Source organism: Takifugu flavidus, chromosome 4 (assembly GCF_003711565.1).
Source record: "Takifugu flavidus isolate HTHZ2018 chromosome 4, ASM371156v2, whole genome shotgun sequence".
In the NCBI taxonomy this organism is placed as follows: domain Eukaryota; kingdom Metazoa; phylum Chordata; class Actinopteri; order Tetraodontiformes; family Tetraodontidae; genus Takifugu; species Takifugu flavidus.
In genome coordinates, this window is record NC_079523.1 from 109,561 (window position 1) to 127,477 (window position 17,917).

The following is a 17,917-nucleotide window of genomic DNA, read 5'->3' on the forward strand; positions in this document are numbered from 1 at the left end:
GTCTCCATCCTCTCCTGGTTGTTTTTGTTGCTCCTGCATCCTTTCCGGCCACATCTTTCCTTCCATTCTCTTGTATTTTTGTATTGAATTATTGACGTGATAGAAATGTGAATGATATTCTACTTTAGTGAGACGCTCCTGCTGTGGCTGGTGGGGTAAAGGGGGCCAAACAGCAAATAACATGCAAATAATCGCTCAAACTAAAGACAGAACTAAAATGGAGGGCTGGGAGTGCAACTATGACGTCAGTGACTGAACCCTCGAGCATCTGCTGCATCTGCTGTGCTGAAGAAGCTGCGGTCGCGTTGGCCGCTCGGCCCCGAGCGAGCGGAGGTTTCCTGCTGAGACAGCCTGAACCAGCCGAGTCCCACTTCCTCAGCAATGACGGAAATAAAACCCCTCTTTGAGGATGTTCTGATTTACTGGTAGTAGCATCTGCTGACCTGATGTGGCGCTGTGGAGCCGTGAGTGAAGAATCGAAGACGTGTCGTCATTCAATATCGATTTAATATTGATGGTAAGATATTAGAAAAATACTTTTTTCTGGCAGAAACCCTGAGTCATTCTGCCAGACTAATCATATGCAGTGTTCAACGACCTGATGCACAAAGATCAATCACAGGTTAGCTGATTTTCACAATAAAAGCATCTGAGAAACTAACCAATACTGTTGAGTATTAATCCAGGATTGATCAGCGATCCAGCAAGCAGATGACATTTTTTAATCAATTAAAACACTTCTATCTTTGGCTTCAAAGGGCGAGAATACTGAACAATTACCAAATTGGTCTTTCTGTCTGGTTAAAATGGTGTCGCGTCATCAAACTGCTTCTGTTCCACCAGCGATGAGACCTGATCAATAAGAGCTGCAGGCGTGGAGATGTTCTGAAGCTTCGGAGGGGTCGGAACCACCTTGTTGGCCCCTGCCCCGGCCCCGGCCCCGGCCCCGGCCCCGGCCCCTGCCCCGGCCCCGGCCCCGGCCCCGGCCCCGGCCCCGGCCCCTGCCCCGGCCCCTGCCCCGGCCCCGGCCCCGGCCCCGGCCCCCGCCCCCGCCCCGGCCCCGGCCCCTGCCCCGGCCCCCGCCCCGGCCCCGGCCCCTGCCCCGGCTCAGGTGTCGTGGTGGCAGACGCCGCTCAGACGGTGGTACACCGCCCTGCGGTGCTGAGGCTGCAGGCAGTAGGCGATGCTCTGCTCCACCTCCTGGCAACGCCGCAGGAACCTGCAGCGATCGCGAGCTAACTCCTCCCACGGGCCGCGCCGGTCCTCCTCCTCCTCAGCACCGATGACGACCTCGTCTACGTGCTCACAGAAACGTACCTGAGGGGAGACCACAGGTAACATCACACTCGGAATGTGGACAGCAGAGCAGCTGCTCTCCTGAAACTCCTGATAAATATCAATAAGAATTATCGATACTTCATGGATAAATGGCATTAAAAAATAGTTTTCCACATGACCCTGAAGGTCTTGAGATTCTCCAGCGGCTCCTTCACCAGTAACCTGTTGTTCATGGTCTTCCTGAGGTTGGGGGGTCTCTGGATGTTCCACGACGGTGGAAGGTCAAACACCATAAATCCAGTTGTAATTAAGTCTGGTTGCTGTGTGTTGCTTTAAGCTTTATTCTTTTAAATATTACATCAAACACTTCCTTCAGGTTTGGAGCTGCGAGCTCCTGCAGGAGGAACTTTCCTCCAAGTGGGACGTGGCCCATTTGGGCTTTTCTTCAGAAATCATACAGAAGAAAAGCGAGACAAATGCAGAGTCTCTGCGGTTTTGTCAGATGGTGTCTAGCTCTAAAAGATGCTCACTGACCTTCTTGATGGTCCTTCTGGACTGTCTGAGGGCTCTGGAGCCACTCTCCGGGCTCTCTGCTGGCTCATCCTTTGGTGATGTTGATGTATGTGCATGGGAGGCCTCCGTGGTTCTGGACCCAGTCCCTGCTTGACCAGGCTCTCGAGTCCTCAAAGTGGCCTGGAAGTTAAGTGGGCTGTAGGGGTCCAAGCAGGTGCTGAAAGACGTCCACAGCCGATGGTTCTCAGCTTCATCGGCATCGCTGGCAGAAGAAGAGTCATCCCAACTATCAGAGGAGGGCTGGGGGTCTGGAAGGGAGGTCAGGCAGGGCAGGGTGTCGGGGCTGGACTGGGGGGGTGAGGGGACGGTCACGGTCTGGGGCAGAGTCCTGGTCTGCAGTTGGGCCATGAAGTTCAGGGGGTTGTATGGGTCCATGTTGTGGCACAGAGAGCCCCAGAGATGCTCAGGGTCCAGTTCTACTTCACTCTCATCATCTCCGCTGGACTCGGAGAGACTGGACGAACCCTCACTGTCAAAGCCATCATCCTCCTCCTCCTCCTCCTCATCATCACTGAACTCAACATCTGATTGGCTGCTGCCACCATCATCATCATCATCACTGCAGGGGCAGCCCATGATGAAGGCAATGGCTTTATTTTGGCACTTGGGGAGGGTGAATGAATCACATTCAGCTTGAGCAGCTGTATCTTCTGCTACTGATGGATCGGCCTCCTCTGAAGTGTCCTCCTGGTCCTGGATGGACTGGACTGTTGGACTTTCAGCTTCTGCTGGTGCCACCAACAGCTCTGGCAGCATGTGAAGGCAACTTATTTGGAAATGTTCCTCCTCCAGACTGGAGTAACCATTGTCCTGGTCCAGGGTCACAGGCCCTAACCCTGAACCACTCTGGTTTAGCAGAGCCCCCTCCACGTTCTGGACTGTGTGAAGAGCTCCACTATTGAATTTCACCCCTTTGTAACTGGTCGGCCCAGCACTTTCTCCTAGAATCCACCTGCTCTGGATGAATACAGCCGGTGCTTTAGGCTTGGAGAGCGGGGCGGTGAGGTCTCCATCCTGAATATGGGACACATCTGAAAGCAGACATTTGGCTGAAGCTCCGCTGCCTCCCCAGGAGCGGGTCCACCACCGAGCTCCACCTGCACGGGTCTCAGGGACCCAGGTCCTCAACGCAGCCAAGTTCATTTCTTGAGAAGTCGACCACACGCGACTGAAGAAGGTCCTGCTTGAAGATCGCGTACTCCTCCGGTCCTGGCAGACTTCGGGCCCCAGTTCTCCGGTGCCCTGAAACGGTGAAGTGTTGGCGGCGGTGGTTCCGTTGAACAGACACTGCAACTGGCTCAAGTTTGAAGCCGTTTGTGTCACCGGAATCATGTCGTCCAGCTGCAGGAAAAAGGCATTTTCTTCAGACCAACAGCTGGTTGTCATCGAGCCGGCCCAGTCGTCACACAGGGCCAGGGTTCGAGGCCGACCCGTAACGCATCGATGCAGGAACGACAGCGGCGGCCTGGACAACACGCCGATCCACGGGCTTTCCTGGCTGCGCAGGCCGGAAGACGGAAGTCCCTGAGCGGCTTCGGAGGTCAGGGGCTGCCGGCCGGATACATTTTCGTCCCCAAGAAAACTTCGAAACATTCTTCAACCGAACCTTAAAAACAAGAGTCACTCGCAGATATATAACGATATCTGGATCCAGTCAGACTAACACCAAGTTTAAGATTTCGAATATTGGCAGTAAAGAAAAATAAGGTTCAGTTTCTATTTGTGTCCTGCTGCTCACAGAAGATCCAGGAACCATCGACCGAGCCGCTGCTCTGCGCGGCCATGGAGCTCTGCTCGCTGCGGGCACTGGGGGACTTCTTCCCGGCGGAGAGCCTGAGAAAGACCGAGACGAAGCTACACAATGAATCCAAATGGTGTCGCGAGTGGAAAGAGGTTTGGGAAGAAGAAGGAAGAGCCATTTTCTGTTAGATCCAATGGAGGAAGCGGCGGCTGTTGGGCTGAGAAGGCGAATCGAAGCTCGTCAGCAGTTACGAGGATTTTCACAAAGGCTCTCGGATCACTTCTCTTTGGTTACGTTCTGCCCTCCATCCCGAATATCGACTTTAATCGAAGGACTCGGATTCTTGGTAGTTCAGAAAAGATTTCATCAGACGCGTCAGGGACCGTCGCTGTGTTACGCTTTGATGTGTAGGCGCAGCTGTCAGGGACCGTCGCTGTGTTACTGGACTGCACGTGGACGCGAACGGTTACATAACCAAAACGCACAGAACCGGTGAGAAATAGGACTTAGAATGAAGGAAATGGACAATATCTAGATATCTTCGTCTGGCTCATCACTGCTCTTGCTTCTTCTTATATTTAAACATTACCAGCATGTGATTGAGATCTTTTCCTCAGACAAAATGTTTTTTAATTCAATTGCAGCAACTCATCAGTCCTCTTGTGAAGCCCAATATTTTAGTCAACAACACGAGCTGAAGTAAAGGAGGAGCTGTAATGTCAATGTGGTGACAGCTCCTCACAATCAGTGAGACCAAATTCATTTTGCTATTTACAACATAAAATCAAAAGGTTAATTTCCACAATTTAAAATGCATGTTAGTTTAATAACGACATTCAATCACTTAGTAATTACCAATACAATTCTTACATTTAACTAATAAAGAGCAGCATTCCAACCCCTGATTGCAGATGGCCTAAACATCAGACCAACCTTTATATAAACCTTAGTGCTGTTCCCCCGCCTGACCTGCTGTACGTGACCTTTCATCACATCACATGATGACATCAATAAGATGCATTCAACAAATCTCTCCAAAAAATGTGAAATGGATGAATGAAGCTTTATGAAAACTCTTAAACATCAGCTCCAGTCAGAAAAACTGAGAGAAATGACAAAAGACATGAAGAAATTCTCACTATTTCAAGTTTATTCTGTAGTGCAAATGATAGAAAAGGTGTTACGGGTGAAATTTAGATTAATAGAAGCCTAGAATGGAACCGAGGGTACATTCACCAAAAACACACTCCAGTGTTTACCCAGCATGCATTTCAAGTGCTGGTCAGCCCCTAAAGGAAGAGCGAGCAAGCGTTAAAGTGAGGCCGCAGAGGGGACATGTGGACATGTGTTTGACCCTCAGGCCTCACCGCACACTTCCAGGGTAATGGACCTTCCTGGGATGTTCATTAGGAAGATCAAAGGAAATCTTTATTAGATGCAATAAGTGGGAAGCAGCTGCTACAAAGTCATTTCTTAACATTTTTCAGTGTCGTGTTTATTTTGAGATAAAAACGTGTCCAGAAAAACACTTAAATCTTTGCCTTGCACACAAAGGCACAGCATTTTGTTTTCACAAAATGATCAAAACTCAATTGATAACAACTTCAAACCACCGTAAAAGCACTTCATTGTCTTTGACTCAGGTGCTGGAAGCTGAGCCAGCAGCACTCAGCTGGTGCCAGTCCACCCAGTGCTGGCCTGGGACCAGCCTCTTCAACGGGATGAAGGCTTCTCCCAGTAGCGGCGTGTTCTCCCAGAATGCACCATCACCAAGAACCCGCAGGTGGATCACCCTCTGGTCCAGGTCGCCTTCAGGGATGCGTTCATACACCAGCTGACCGCCAATGGCATGAGGGAGAAAAGAAAAGGGCATCAGGACAACTAATAACTACCACTGGCTGTTGCCTCAACCTTTAGATGACTGAGTCACTAATCATGGGTTACTAACATGGGTCACTAACCCTAACCCTAACTAACATGGGTCACTAACCCTAATCATGGGTTACTAACATGGGTCAATAATCCTAACCCTAACTAACATGGGTCACTAACCCTAACCATGGGTTACTAACATGGGTCACTAACCCTAACCCTAACCAACATGGGTCACTAACCCTAATCATGGGTTACAAACATGGGTCACTAACCCTAACTATCATGGGTCACTAACCCTAACCCTAACCATGGGTTACTAACATGGGTCACTAACCCTAATCATGGGTTACTAACATGGGTCACTAACCCTAACCCTAATCATGGGTCACTAACATGGGTCACTAACCCTAACTAACATGGGTCACTAACCCTAATCATGGGTTACTAACATGGGTCACTAACCCTAACCCTAACTAACATGGGTCACTAACCCTAATCATGGGTTACTAACATGGGTCACTAACCCTAACTAACATGGGTCACTAACCCTAACCCTAACTAACATGGGTCACTAACCCTAACCCTAACCATGGATGGAGCTTTTTTCTGTGGATGTCAGTATGAAACAGAATCTGCTGCATGATGATCTGGAGATTATCTGAGTTTCAAACCTGAATTACTGAACTATCTCCTTCAAACAGGTGAGCAAACAGGTGACCCACATCGCCTGACGTCCCAACCTGAGGGTGTCTCCTCCATGTTTTACACAGCCCGCTTTAATGTGCGGTGGTAGCTGCTGAGTTCAGGGCTAGGCTAGTACTGAAGCCTCTGATTGGCTGGAATGTGTGGTCACTTCCTGCTTGTGATCAACCGACATCATCAGAGAGGAAGAGGCACTGCTACCATCTCATTGTAGGTGGGGTTACAGGTTCTGCGAGCCGCCTTGGTCTTCTTCTTGCTGGTCTTCTGGGGGTCCGGGAGGAGGTAAAGCTTGACGTAGGGGTCTGGATCGGTGCCGTCCTGCATGGGCGGCTGCACGGATCCACAAAGACCAGTTTGTCATCTCCACAGTCACAAGGAACGCAGCAATGAACTCATTTACATCACACACACTCACACACACACACTCAAACACACTCACACACACACACTCAAACACACACACACTCTCACACACTCACACACACACTCTCAAACACACACCACACACACACTCAAACACACACACACACACACACACACACACACACTGACCAGGCCACGTATGTGCATGACCATGATGAAGAGTTTGTCGTTCTTGTAGGAAATGGACAGTTTGACCTCGCCGAGCTCGTTGCCTGAAGCTGGAGACCAGACGGCCTCTGAGGAGCAGAGAACACAGCGTTTACTCAAAAACAATCCACTGGTGGGCAGTTCACCTGTACAGGTGTGTTCACCTGTACGGGGGTGTTTCCGTGTACGGGTGTGTTCACCTGTACGGGGGTGTTCACCTGTACGGGTGAGTTCACCTGTACGGGGGTGTTCACCTGTACGGGGGTGTTTCCTGTACGGGGGTGTTCACCTGTATGGGGGTGTTACTGTGTTCACCTGTACAGGGTGTTTCCATGTACAGGTGTGTTCACCTGTACGGGGGTGTTCACCTGTACGGGGGTGTTTCCGTGTACGGGTTTCCTTTGTGTTCACCTGTAAGGGGGTGTTCACCTGTATGGGGGTGTTGTGGTTTACGTACGGTGTGTTCACCTGTACAGGGGTGTTCCATGTACGGGTGTGTGTCACCTGTACGGGGGTGTTTCCATGTACGGGTGAGTTCACCTGTACGGGGGTGTTCACCTGTACGGGGGTGTTCACCTGTACAGGTGTGTTTCCATGTACGGGTGAGTTCACCTGTACGGGGGTGTGACTGTGTACAGGTGTGTTCAGCTGTACGGGTGTGTTCACCTGTACGGGGGTGTTCACCTGTACGGGGGTGTTACTGTGTACAGGTGTGTCACCTGTACAGGTGTGTTCCATGTACGGGTGTGTTCACCTGTACGGGGGTGTTTCCATGTACGGGTGAGTTCACCTGTACGGGGGTGTCACCTGTACGGGGGGTTCACCTGTACAGGTGTGTTCCATGTACGGGTGAGTTCACCTGTACGGGGGTGTGACTGTGTACAGGTGTGTTCAGCTGTACGGGTGTGTTCACCTGTAAGGGGGTGTTCACCTGTACGGGGGTGTTACTGTGTACAGGTGTGTTCACCTGTACAGGTGTGTTTCCATGTACGGGTGTGTTCACCTGTACGGGGGTGTTTCCATGTACGGGTGAGTTCACCTGTACGGGTGTGTTCACCTGTACAGGTGTGTTTCCATGTACGGGTGAGTTCACCTGTACAGGTGTGTTTCCATGTACGGGTGTGTTCACCTGTACAGGTGTGTTTCCATGTACGGGTGAGTTCACCTGTACGGGGGTGTGACTGTGTACAGGTGTGCTATCAGGGGTGTTCACCTGTAGGTTTACTGCTGGGCGTTGCCTTCTCATCTCTGGGTAGTGGGTGGAAGAAGGTGCACACGAGGTCACTCTGGAACACAGGTGAAACCAAGTTTAACATAAATTCTAGTTTTTTTCTTCTTCATTTGTTTAAAGCTGTGATGTCATCAGAGCTGTGATGTCATCAGAGATGTGATGTCATCGGAGCTTGATTTTGAGTCAGCCTGCCTGTCTGTCAGCCCGTCTGTCCTCCTGTCTGTCCATCTGTCTGTCGACCTGTCTGTCCGTCCTCCTGTCTGTCTGTCCACCTGTCTGTCCGTCCTCCTGTCTGTCCGTCCTCCTGTCTGTCTGTCCACCTGTCTGTCCGTCCTCCTGTCTGTCTGTCCACCTGTCTGTCCGTCCTCCTGTCTGTCTGTCCGTCCTCCTGTCTGTCTGTCCACCTGTCTGTCCGCCCGCCTGTCCGTCCTCCTGTCTGTCTGTCCGTCTGTTCTCCTGTCTGTCTGTCCATCTGTCCTCCTGTCTGTCAGCCCGTCTCTCCTCCTGTCTGTCTGTCCTCCTGTCTGTCCATCTGTCCTCCTGTCTGTCAGCCCGTCTCTCCTCCTGTCTGTCTGTCCTCCTGTCTGTCCATCTGTCCTCCTGTCTGTCTGTCCTCCTGTCTGTCAGCCCGTCTGTCCTCCTGTCTGTCCATCTGTCCTCCTGTCTGTCTGTCCATCTGTCCTCCTGTCTGTCAGCCCGTCTGTCCTCCTGTCTGTCTGTCCTCCTGTCTGTCTGTCCATCTGTCCTCCTGTCTGTCAGCCCGTCTGTCCTCCTGTCTGTCTGTCCTCCTGTCTGTCAGCCCGTCTGTCCTCCTGTCTGTCCATCTGTCCTCCTGTCTGTCTGTCCTCCTGTCTGTCAGCCCGTCTGTCCTCCTGTCTGTCTGTCCATCTGTCCTCCAGTCTGTCTGTCCATCTGTCCTCCTGTCTGTCTGTCCGTCTGTCCTCCTGTCTGTCTGTCCATCTGTCCTCCAGTCTGTCTGTCCATCTGTCCTCCTGTCTGTCTGTCCATCTGTCCTCCTGTCTGTCTGTCCATCTGTTCTCCTGTCCATCTGTCCTCCTGTCTGTCTGTCCATCTGTTCTCCTGTCTGTCTGTCCATCTGTTCTCCTGTCTGTCTGTCCATCTGTCCTCCAGTCTGTCTGTCCATCTGTCCTCCAGTCTGTCTGTCCATCTGTTCTCCTGTCTGTCCATCTGTCCTCCTGTCTGTCTGTCCATCTGTTCTCCTGTCTGTCCATCTGTTCTCCTGTCTGTCTGTCCATCTGTTCTCCTGTCTGTCTGTCCATCTGTCCTCCTCCTGTCTGTCTGTCCATCTGTCCTCCAGTCTGTCTGTCCATCTGTCCTCCTGTCTCTGTCTGTCTGTCCATCTGTCCTCCTCCTGTCTGTCTGTCCATCTTTCTCCTGTCTGTCTGTCCATCTGTCCTCCTGTCTGTCTGTCCATCTGTCCTCCTGTCTGTCTGTCCATCTGTTCTCCTGTCTGTCTGTCCATCTGTCCTCCTGTCTGTCTGTCCATCTGTTCTCCTGTCTGTCTGTCCATCTGTTCTCCTCTGTCTGTCCATCTGTTCTCCTGTCTGTCTGTCCATCTGTTCTCCTGTCTGTCTGTCCATCTGTCCTCCTGTCTGTCTGTCCATCTGTCCTCCAGTCTGTCTGTCCATCTGTCCTCCTGTCTGTCTGTCTGTCCATCTGTCCTCCTGTCTGTCTGTCCATCTGTTCTCCTGTCTGTCTGTCCATCTGTCCTCCTGTCTGTCTGTCCATCTGTCCTCCTGTCTGTCTGTCTGTCCATCTGTCCTCCTGTCTGTCTGTCCATCTGTCCTCCTGTCTGTCCCAATCATCACTCACAACATAATTTCAGTCTGAACATGTCAAAGACAAAAGAATGAAGGAAGAAGGCAAAAAGGACAGAAATGATGGTCCGGGCCATGATGAAGAGGAAAGCTCCTCCTCCTCCTCATCCTCACCACCACCAGCAGCAGCAGCCGCACCACCACCAGCAGCCGCACCACCAGCAGCAGCCGCCGCCGCAGCCGCACCACCAGCAGCAGCCGCACCACCAGCAGCAGCCGCACCACCACCAGCAGCCGCACCACCACCAGCAGCCGGACCACCAGCAGCAGCCGCACCACCACCAGCAGCCGGACCACCAGCAGCAGCGCACCACCACCAGCAGCCGCACCACCAGCCGCCGCAGCAGCAGCCGCACCACCACCAGCAGCAGCCGCACCACCAGCCGCCGCAGCAGCAGGCGCACCACCACCAGCAGCAGCACCAGCAGCCGCACCACCACAGCAGCAGCCGCCGCAGCAGCAGCCGCACCACCACCAGCAGCAGCCGCACCACCACCACCAGCAGCAGCCGCCGCAGCAGCAGCCGCCGCAGCAGCAGCCGCCGCAGCAGCAGCCGCACCACCACCAGCAGCAGCCGCCGCCGCAGCAGCAGCCGCACCACCACCATCATCATCATCCTCACCACCACCATCATCCTCACCACCATCATCCTCACCACCACCACCACCATCATCATCATCCTCACCACCACCAGCAGCAGCCGCACCACCACCATCATCATCATCCTCCTCCTCATCATCATTCTCACCACCATCATCATCCTCCTCCTCCTCATCATCATCCTCACCACCACCACCATCATCCTCCTCATCATCATCCTCACCACCACCATCATCATCCTCACCACCACCATCATCCTCACCACCACCATCATCCTCACCACCACCATCATCCTCACCACCACCACCACCATCATCATCCTCACCACCACCATCAGGACTCACCTGCGCCACCTCCGGGGGAGAGTTAACGAGGTGCCACACGTAACCGTTCAGTTCATCTTTTCTCCGATCAGCTGTGGCGTCACTGGACCGACCGATCACAAAACGGTTGGGGAAGCTTTTTGGACCAGGACAGAGAGCAGTGGCGGACAAACAGGAAGTGGGCGGAGCTTTAACGCAGGTTAATCACAGAGAGAAAGACGACAGGAGACGCGGTGTGTTTGTGCGTACTTGGGTAATTTGCTGGCAGGAAACAGAAGTCTCAGTTTGCTGTGGAGTTCATTAAATTCTTCAAATGTCCTCTGAACAAACAGCGCCTCCTTCTGGCCGTCCCTCTCCACCTTCACCACAAATGCCTGGAAACAATCACACTGCAGTTCAGTTCAGCTTCATGCAGACAGAACTCCAGAGGAATACAGAGTCCGCCTCATGTTGGGGGGTCCTGCTGAGGGACAGATGGGTAAAGGAGGGGACAGAGAAGACCTGACACATCGGAACCCAAACCCTCGCCCCTAACCCTAACCCTAACCACTAACCTAACCCCCCACCCCTAACCCTAACCACTAACCCTAACCACTAACCCTAACCGCCTACCCCTAACCACTAACCCTAACCCTAACCCCCCACCCCTAACCCTAACCACTAACCCTAACCGCCTACCCCTAACCACTAACCCTAACCCTAACCCTAACCCCCCACCCCTAACCCTAACACTAACCCTCGCCCCAACCCTAACCACTAACCTAACCCCCCACCCCTAACCCTAACACTAACCCTCGCCCCAAACCCTAACCACTAACCCCCTACCTCTAACCACTAACCCTAACCCTAACCCTAACCCTAACCCTAACCACTAACCTCGCCGCAACCCAAACCCTCGCCCCAAACCCTAACCACTAACCCTAACCCTAACCCTAACCCTAACCACTAACCCTAACCCCCCACCCCTAACCCTAACCACTAATCCTCACCCCAACCCAAACCCTCGCCCCAAACCCTAACCACTAACCCTAACCCCCCACCCCTAACCACTAACCCTCGCCCCAACCCCTAACCACTAACCCTAACCCCCACCCCTAACCACTAACCCTCGCCGCAACCCAAACCCTCGCCCCAAACCCTAACCACTAACCCTCGCCCCAACCCTAACCCTCGCCCCAAACCCTAACCACTAACCCTCGCCTCTAACCCTAACCCCTAACTCTAACCCTCGCCCCTAACCCTAACCCACTAACCCTAACCCCCACCCCTAACCCTCACCCCAAATCCTTGCCCCTAACCCTAACCCCTAACTCTAACCCTACCCCCTAACCCTAATCACTAACCCTAACCCCCACCCCTACCCACTAACCCTAACCCCCCACCACTAACCCTTGCCCATTTATACTGTTGAGATTAAAGGTTTCTTTGATCTTACATGCAAAGCATCATGGTTTGTCCATACGATAGCACGATGATGAGCTGGTGACCTATCCAGGCTCTGACCCACCTCTCCCCCCCAAGCCCCGTTAAGATGGACACGTAAGTATTCTAGACTTTGTCCCAGAGATATCGATTTAAACGAGGGTGAGGGTGTCAGTGGAGAGGAGAGGATAGCAGCACAGCTAAGATGATGCTAAAGGTTAGCTGCTATGAGCATTAGCTTAGCGAGCATCATGACTGGAGCTACAAATCCTTCTCTCAGGAGAGGGTTTTAAACCGCTGGCTAAAACTGGTGGGCGGAGCAAACAGTGTTGAGACACAACGAGATTGGCTTGGAAGTGATTAGCAACAGACACGTCTGTGAGTGTGTGTGTGAGAGTGTGTGTGTGTGTGAGTGTGTGTGTGTGAGAGTGTGTGTGTGTGAGTGTGTGCACATGAGTGCGTGTGTGAGAGTGTGTGTGTGTGTGAGAGTGTGTGTGTGTGAGTGTGTGTGTGCATGTGAGTGTGTGCACGTGAGTGTGTGTGTGTGTGAGCGCATAAGTGCGAGTGTGTGTGTGCGAGTGTGTGTGCGAGTGTGTGTGTGCGAGTGTGTGTGTGTGAGTGTGCGTGTGAGTGTGCGTGTGTGCACGTGAGTGTGTGTGTGTGTGTGAGTGAGTGTGTGTGTGTGAGTGAGTGTGTGTGAGTGTGTATGTGAGTGTGTGTGTGTGAGTGAGTGTGTGTGAGAGTGTGTACGTGAGTGTGTGTGTGTGAGAGTGAGTGTGTGTGTGAGAGTGTGTATGTGTGTGTGAGTGTGTACGTGAGTGTGTGTGTGTGAGAGTGTGTGCACATGAGTGCGTGTGTGAGAGTGTGTGTGTGTGTGTGAGAGTGTGCGCGTGAGTGTGTGTTTGTGTGCGACAGTGTGCGCGTGAGTGCGTGAGAGTGTGTGTGTGTGTGAGAGTGTGTGCGCGTGAGTGCGTGTTTGTGTGCGAGAGTGTGCGCGTGAGTGCGTGAGAGTGTGTGTGTGTGAGAGTGTGCGCGTGAGTGTGTGCATGTGTGAGAGAGTGTGCGCGTGAGTGTGTGTGTGTGAGAGTGTGTGTGTGTGTGAGAGTGTGTGCGTGAGTGTGTGTGTGTGAGCGCGTAAGTGCGAGTGTGTGTGTGTGAGAGTGTGTGTGTGGTGTGCGAGTGTGTGTGCGAGTGTGTGTGCGAGTGTGTGTGTGCGAGTGTGTGAGTGTGTGTGCGAGTGTGTGTGTGCGAGTGTGTGTGTGCGAGTGTGTGTGTGCGAGTGTGTGTGCGAGTGTGTGTGCGAGTGGTGTGTGCGAGTGTGTGGTGTGCGAGTGTGTGTGTGCGAGTGTGTGTGCGAGTGTGTGTGTGTGAGTGTGTGAGAGACCCACGTAGCCCTTGCCGGGGTGGGCGGTGCGGAGCCGCCTGCACACCCTCAGGTCCCTGATGGCTCCCAGGTTCCTCACATGATGCAGACGAGGAGCGAAGGTCAGAGACGGACGATCGTCTGATGAAGCGAACTTCATCTGAGCCAAATTATGAATGAAGAAATTCAACTTGGTGGCAACACTGGTCAGACTGGACTCTATCAACCTGTCCAACACACACACACACACACACACACACACACACACACACACACGGTTAGTACCATTTATAAAATATATAATAATGGTGGCTTTAAAATGTTGAAAGTATCTGATTATTAAAGCATAATAATCAAAAGGTGCGACAACAGCGAATCTCAAGAAATCATGTTGTGTATCGATCTGTGTATTCTCCAGTTAGGGTGATTTCCTCATACGTGTGTGAGTGTGTGTGTGTGTGTGTGTGTCTGTGAGTGTGTCTGTGCGTGTGTGTATGTGAGTGTGTGTCTGTGCATGTGTGTCTGTGCGTGTGTGTGTGCGTGTGTGTGTGTCTGTGCGTGTGTGTATGTGAGTGTGTGTCTGTGCGTGTGTGTCTGTGAGTGTGTGTGTGTCTGTGTGTGTGGTGTGTGTGTGTGTGAGTGGTGTGTGTGTGGTCTGTGTGGCGTGTGTGTGTGCGTGTGTGTGTGTCTGTGCGTGTGTGTGTGTTGTGTGAGTGTGTGTGTGTTGTGTGTGTCTGTGTGTGTGTCTGTGTGTGTGTGTCTGTGCGTGTGTGTGTGTGTCTGTGCGTGTGTCTGTGCGTGTGTGTATGTGAGTGTGTGTGTCTGTGTGTGTGTCTGTGCGTGTGTCTGTGCGTGTGTGTGCGTGTGTCTGTGCGTGTGTCTGTGCGTGTGGTGTGTGCGTGTGTGTCTGTGCGTGTGTCTGTGCGTGTCTGTGCGTGTGTCTGTGCGTGGTGTGTGTGTGTGTGTGGCGTGTGTCTGTGCGTGTGTGGTGTGTGTGCGTGTGTCTGTGCGTGTGTCTGTGCGGTGTCTGTGCGTGTGTGTCTGTGTGTGTGTCTGTGTGTGTGTCTGTGCGTGTGTCTGTGTGTCTGTGTGTGTCTGTGCGTGTGTCTGTGCGTGTGTGTGTGTGTGTGTGTCTGTGCGTGTGTGTGTGTGCGTGCGTGTGTGTGTGTGTGTGTGCGTGTGTCTGTGCGTGTGTCTGTGCGTGTGTGTCTGTGTGTGTGTCTGTGTGTGTGTCTGTGCGTGTGTCTGTGCGTGTGTGTGTGTGTGTGTGTGTGTGTCTGTGCGTGTGTGTGTGTGCGTGCGTGTGTGTGTGTGTGTGTGCGTACCTGGTGAAGTACATGGTGGCTTCAGCCTCAGACTCGTGCGGTCTCAGGGCGTCGTAAACATACTTCAGGTCGTCCTGATCAGACAGTTCAGGTATTCCACAGGACAACATCTGGACAGGTGAGAGTCAATCATGTGATCATCTCCAGAGACACTCTGATGGTCCTGCTTCTCCTCAGGTGAGTCACAAAAATACACCTGAGCAGCTGAGCAGTCAGTTACACACTTGACTAATGTGACTGAGCTGCTTGACTTCATAAACCACATCAGGACATGATTCATGGTTGATGATCATTTTCTGACCAGGTCAGGTGACCTCTGACCAGGTCAGGTGACCTCTGACCTGATCAAAGATTGATTTGATAAAGATTGATTTGTGTGTGTGTGTGTGAGTGTGTGTGTGTGAGTGTGTGTGTGTGTGTTACCAGTCCCAGCAGGTTCAGGAACAGGTGTGTGTGCTTCCTGATCAGGTTGTACGCCTCACAACACAAGTCCACGAAGTCGTGGAAGCGACTGGACGGTTTGTCCCCCCCGTTGATGACGTACGCCATGTCAGAGGTGAAGACAAAGGGGGCGCGGTCTCTGCAGAGGCGACCAATCACAGCCCAGAAAGAAAGGCATTCAGAAACAGGCGGGTCACACCTGCCAGATGTTCACCTGGGAGCTGGTCTCACCGTTTGATGTTCCCGAACATCTGTGCGTGTCCCAGGAACTTCCCAAAGTCAATGTGGAACATGTGACCGCTGCTCTTCAGCATGATGTTGTCATTGTGGCGGTCGCAGATCCCCAGGATGTAGGTGGCCACGCAGCAGCCGGCGCACGAGTAGATGAAGTTCTCCACCGCCTGAAGAGCACAGGTGAACCTGTCAGGTGACCCGAACCTGTCAGGTGACCCGAACCTGTCAGGTGACCCGAGCAGCTGGCCGACGCCCGGCCGAGCGTTCGTACGCACCTTCTCATACTGGGCATCTGTAGGGTTGTGCTTCTGCAACCAGTCCGCCAGGGGGCGGTCCTTAAAGGACCCTGTCACACCGTGTTCCACCTGGATCTTCCTCAGAGTGTCAGCATGAGGGATCATCTCCACCATACCTGGCACAGGTGACAGCACACGAGGAGTCACCTGTCAGCTCCAGAGGCCCCACACAGCGTCCCTGTCCCCGACACTGTCCCCGTCCCCGACACTGTCCCCGACACTGTCCCCATCCCCGACACTGTCCCCGACACTGTCCCCATCCCCGACACTGTCCCTGTCCCCGTCCCTGTCACTATCCCCGTCCCCGACACTGTCCCCGTCACTATCCCCGTCCCCGACACTGTCCCCGACACTGTCCCCATCCCCGACACTGTCCCCGTCACTATCCCCGTCCCCGACACTGTCCCCGACACTGTCCCCATCCCCGACACTGTCCCCATCCCCGACACTGTCCCCGTCACTATCCCCGTCCCCGACACTGTCCCCGACACTGTCCCCGTCACTGTCCCCATCCCCGACACTGTCCCCATCCCCGACACTGTCCCCGTCACTATCCCCGTCCCCGACACTGTCCCCGTCACTGTCCCCGACACTGTCCCCATCCCCGACACTGTCCCTGTCCCCGACACTGTCCCCATCCCCGACACTGTCCCCGTCACTATCCCCGTCCCCGACACTGTCCCCGTCACTGTCCCCGACACTGTCCCCATCCCCGACACTGTCCCTGTCCCCGTCACTGTCCCCATCCCCGACACTGTCCCCGTCACTATCCCCGTCCCCGACACTGTCCCCGTCACTGTCCCCGACACTGTCCCCATCCCCGACACTGTCCCTGTCCCCGTCACTGTCCCCATCCCCGACACTGTCCCCGTCACTATCCCCGTCCCCGACACTGTCCCCGTCACTGTCCCCGACACTGTCCCTGTCCCCGTCACTGTCCCCATCCCCGACACTGTCCCCGTCACTGTCCCCGACACTGTCCCCATCCCCGACACTGTCCCTGTCCCCGACACTGTCCCCATCCCCGACACTGTCCCCGTCACTATCCCCGTCCCCGACACTGTCCCCGTCACTGTCCCCGACACTGTCCCCATCCCCGACACTGTCCCTGTCCCCGTCACTGTCCCCATCCCCGACACTGTCCCCGTCACTGTCCCCGACACTGTCCCCATCCCCGACACTGTCCCCATCCCCGACACTGTCCCCATCCCCGACACTGTCCCCGTCACTATCCCCGTCCCCGACACTGTCCCCGACACTGTCCCCGTCCCTGTCACTATCCCCGTCCCCGACACTGTCCCTGTCCCCGTCACTGTCCCCGACACTGTCCCTGTCACTATCCCCGTCCCCGACACTGTCCCCGTCACTGTCCCTGACACTGTCCCTGTCCCCGTCACTATCCCCGTCCCTGTCACTGTCCCCGTCCCCGACACTGTCCCTGTCCCCATCCCCGACACTGTCCCCGTCACTATCCCCGTCCTCGACACTGTCCCCGTCCCCGACACTGTCCCTGTCCCCATCCCCGACACCGTCCCCGACACTGTCCCCGTCCCCGACACTGTCCCTGTCCCTGTCCCCGTCACTGTCCCTGTCCCCGACACTGTCCCCATCCCCGACACTGTCCCCGTCACTATCCCCGTCCCCGACACTGTCCCCGTCCCCGACACTGTCCCTGTCCCCGACACTGTCCCCGTCCCCGACACTGTCCCTGTCACTATCCCCGTCCCCGACACTGTCCCCGACACTGTCCCTGTCCCCATCCCCGACACTGTCCCCGTCCCCGTCACTGTCCCCAACACTGTCCCTGTCACTATCCCCGTCCCCGACACTGTCCCCGTCACTGTCCCTGTCCCCGACACTGTCCCCGTCCCTGTCACTATCCCCGTCCCCGACACTGTCCCCGTCCCCGACACTGTCCCCGTCCCTGTCTAGAACTGTCCTTCTCCATGAGTGCAACACCTGTGCATCAATATGCTGCTGCTACATCCAACCGTTGCTAATCATAATGCTAACCATCATGCTAACCATCATGCTAATCATCATGCTAATCATCTGGAGAAGAGGCACGTTTGGATTCAGCTAAAATGCAGGTCATCAATTTCCTC

The 17,917-nt window shown here is 54.0% G+C and overlaps 2 protein-coding genes and 1 long non-coding RNA gene across 3 annotated transcripts in view; all 3 read right to left on the bottom strand.

Moving 5' to 3' along the window:
- Positions 1-487: 487 nt before the first annotated feature.
- On the bottom strand, positions 488-4,016 carry LOC130523959 (protein phosphatase 1 regulatory subunit 15B-like). The gene is made up of 2 exons (XM_057029607.1): positions 1,813-4,016; positions 488-1,317 (listed from the first exon to the last, which is right to left on the bottom strand). Exons 1-2 carry the CDS (start codon positions 3,442-3,444, stop codon positions 1,108-1,110), a joined length of 1,842 nt encoding a protein of 613 aa, XP_056885587.1. The 5' UTR covers positions 3,445-4,016; the 3' UTR covers positions 488-1,107.
- A 704-nt stretch (positions 4,017-4,720) lies between these two features.
- The window catches only part of LOC130523955 (phosphatidylinositol 4-phosphate 3-kinase C2 domain-containing subunit beta-like), a 45,701-nt gene continuing 32,504 nt past the window's right edge, over positions 4,721-17,917 (bottom strand). Inside the window, 13 exon segments of the mRNA XM_057029596.1 lie at positions 4,721-5,426; positions 6,371-6,499; positions 6,722-6,828; positions 6,940-6,957; positions 7,797-7,832; positions 7,953-8,025; positions 10,753-10,867; positions 10,981-11,105; positions 13,542-13,743; positions 14,842-14,951; positions 15,265-15,421; positions 15,514-15,683; positions 15,792-15,928. Coding sequence (XP_056885576.1) covers positions 5,232-5,426; positions 6,371-6,499; positions 6,722-6,828; positions 6,940-6,957; positions 7,797-7,832; positions 7,953-8,025; positions 10,753-10,867; positions 10,981-11,105; positions 13,542-13,743; positions 14,842-14,951; positions 15,265-15,421; positions 15,514-15,683; positions 15,792-15,928 — 1,574 coding nt within the window. The 3' untranslated portion in view covers positions 4,721-5,231.
- Positions 7,066-7,422, bottom strand: LOC130523976 (uncharacterized). The gene is made up of 3 exons (XR_008950054.1): positions 7,406-7,422; positions 7,280-7,315; positions 7,066-7,107 (listed from the first exon to the last, which is right to left on the bottom strand). It is a non-coding gene; the product is annotated as an uncharacterized LOC130523976 (long non-coding RNA).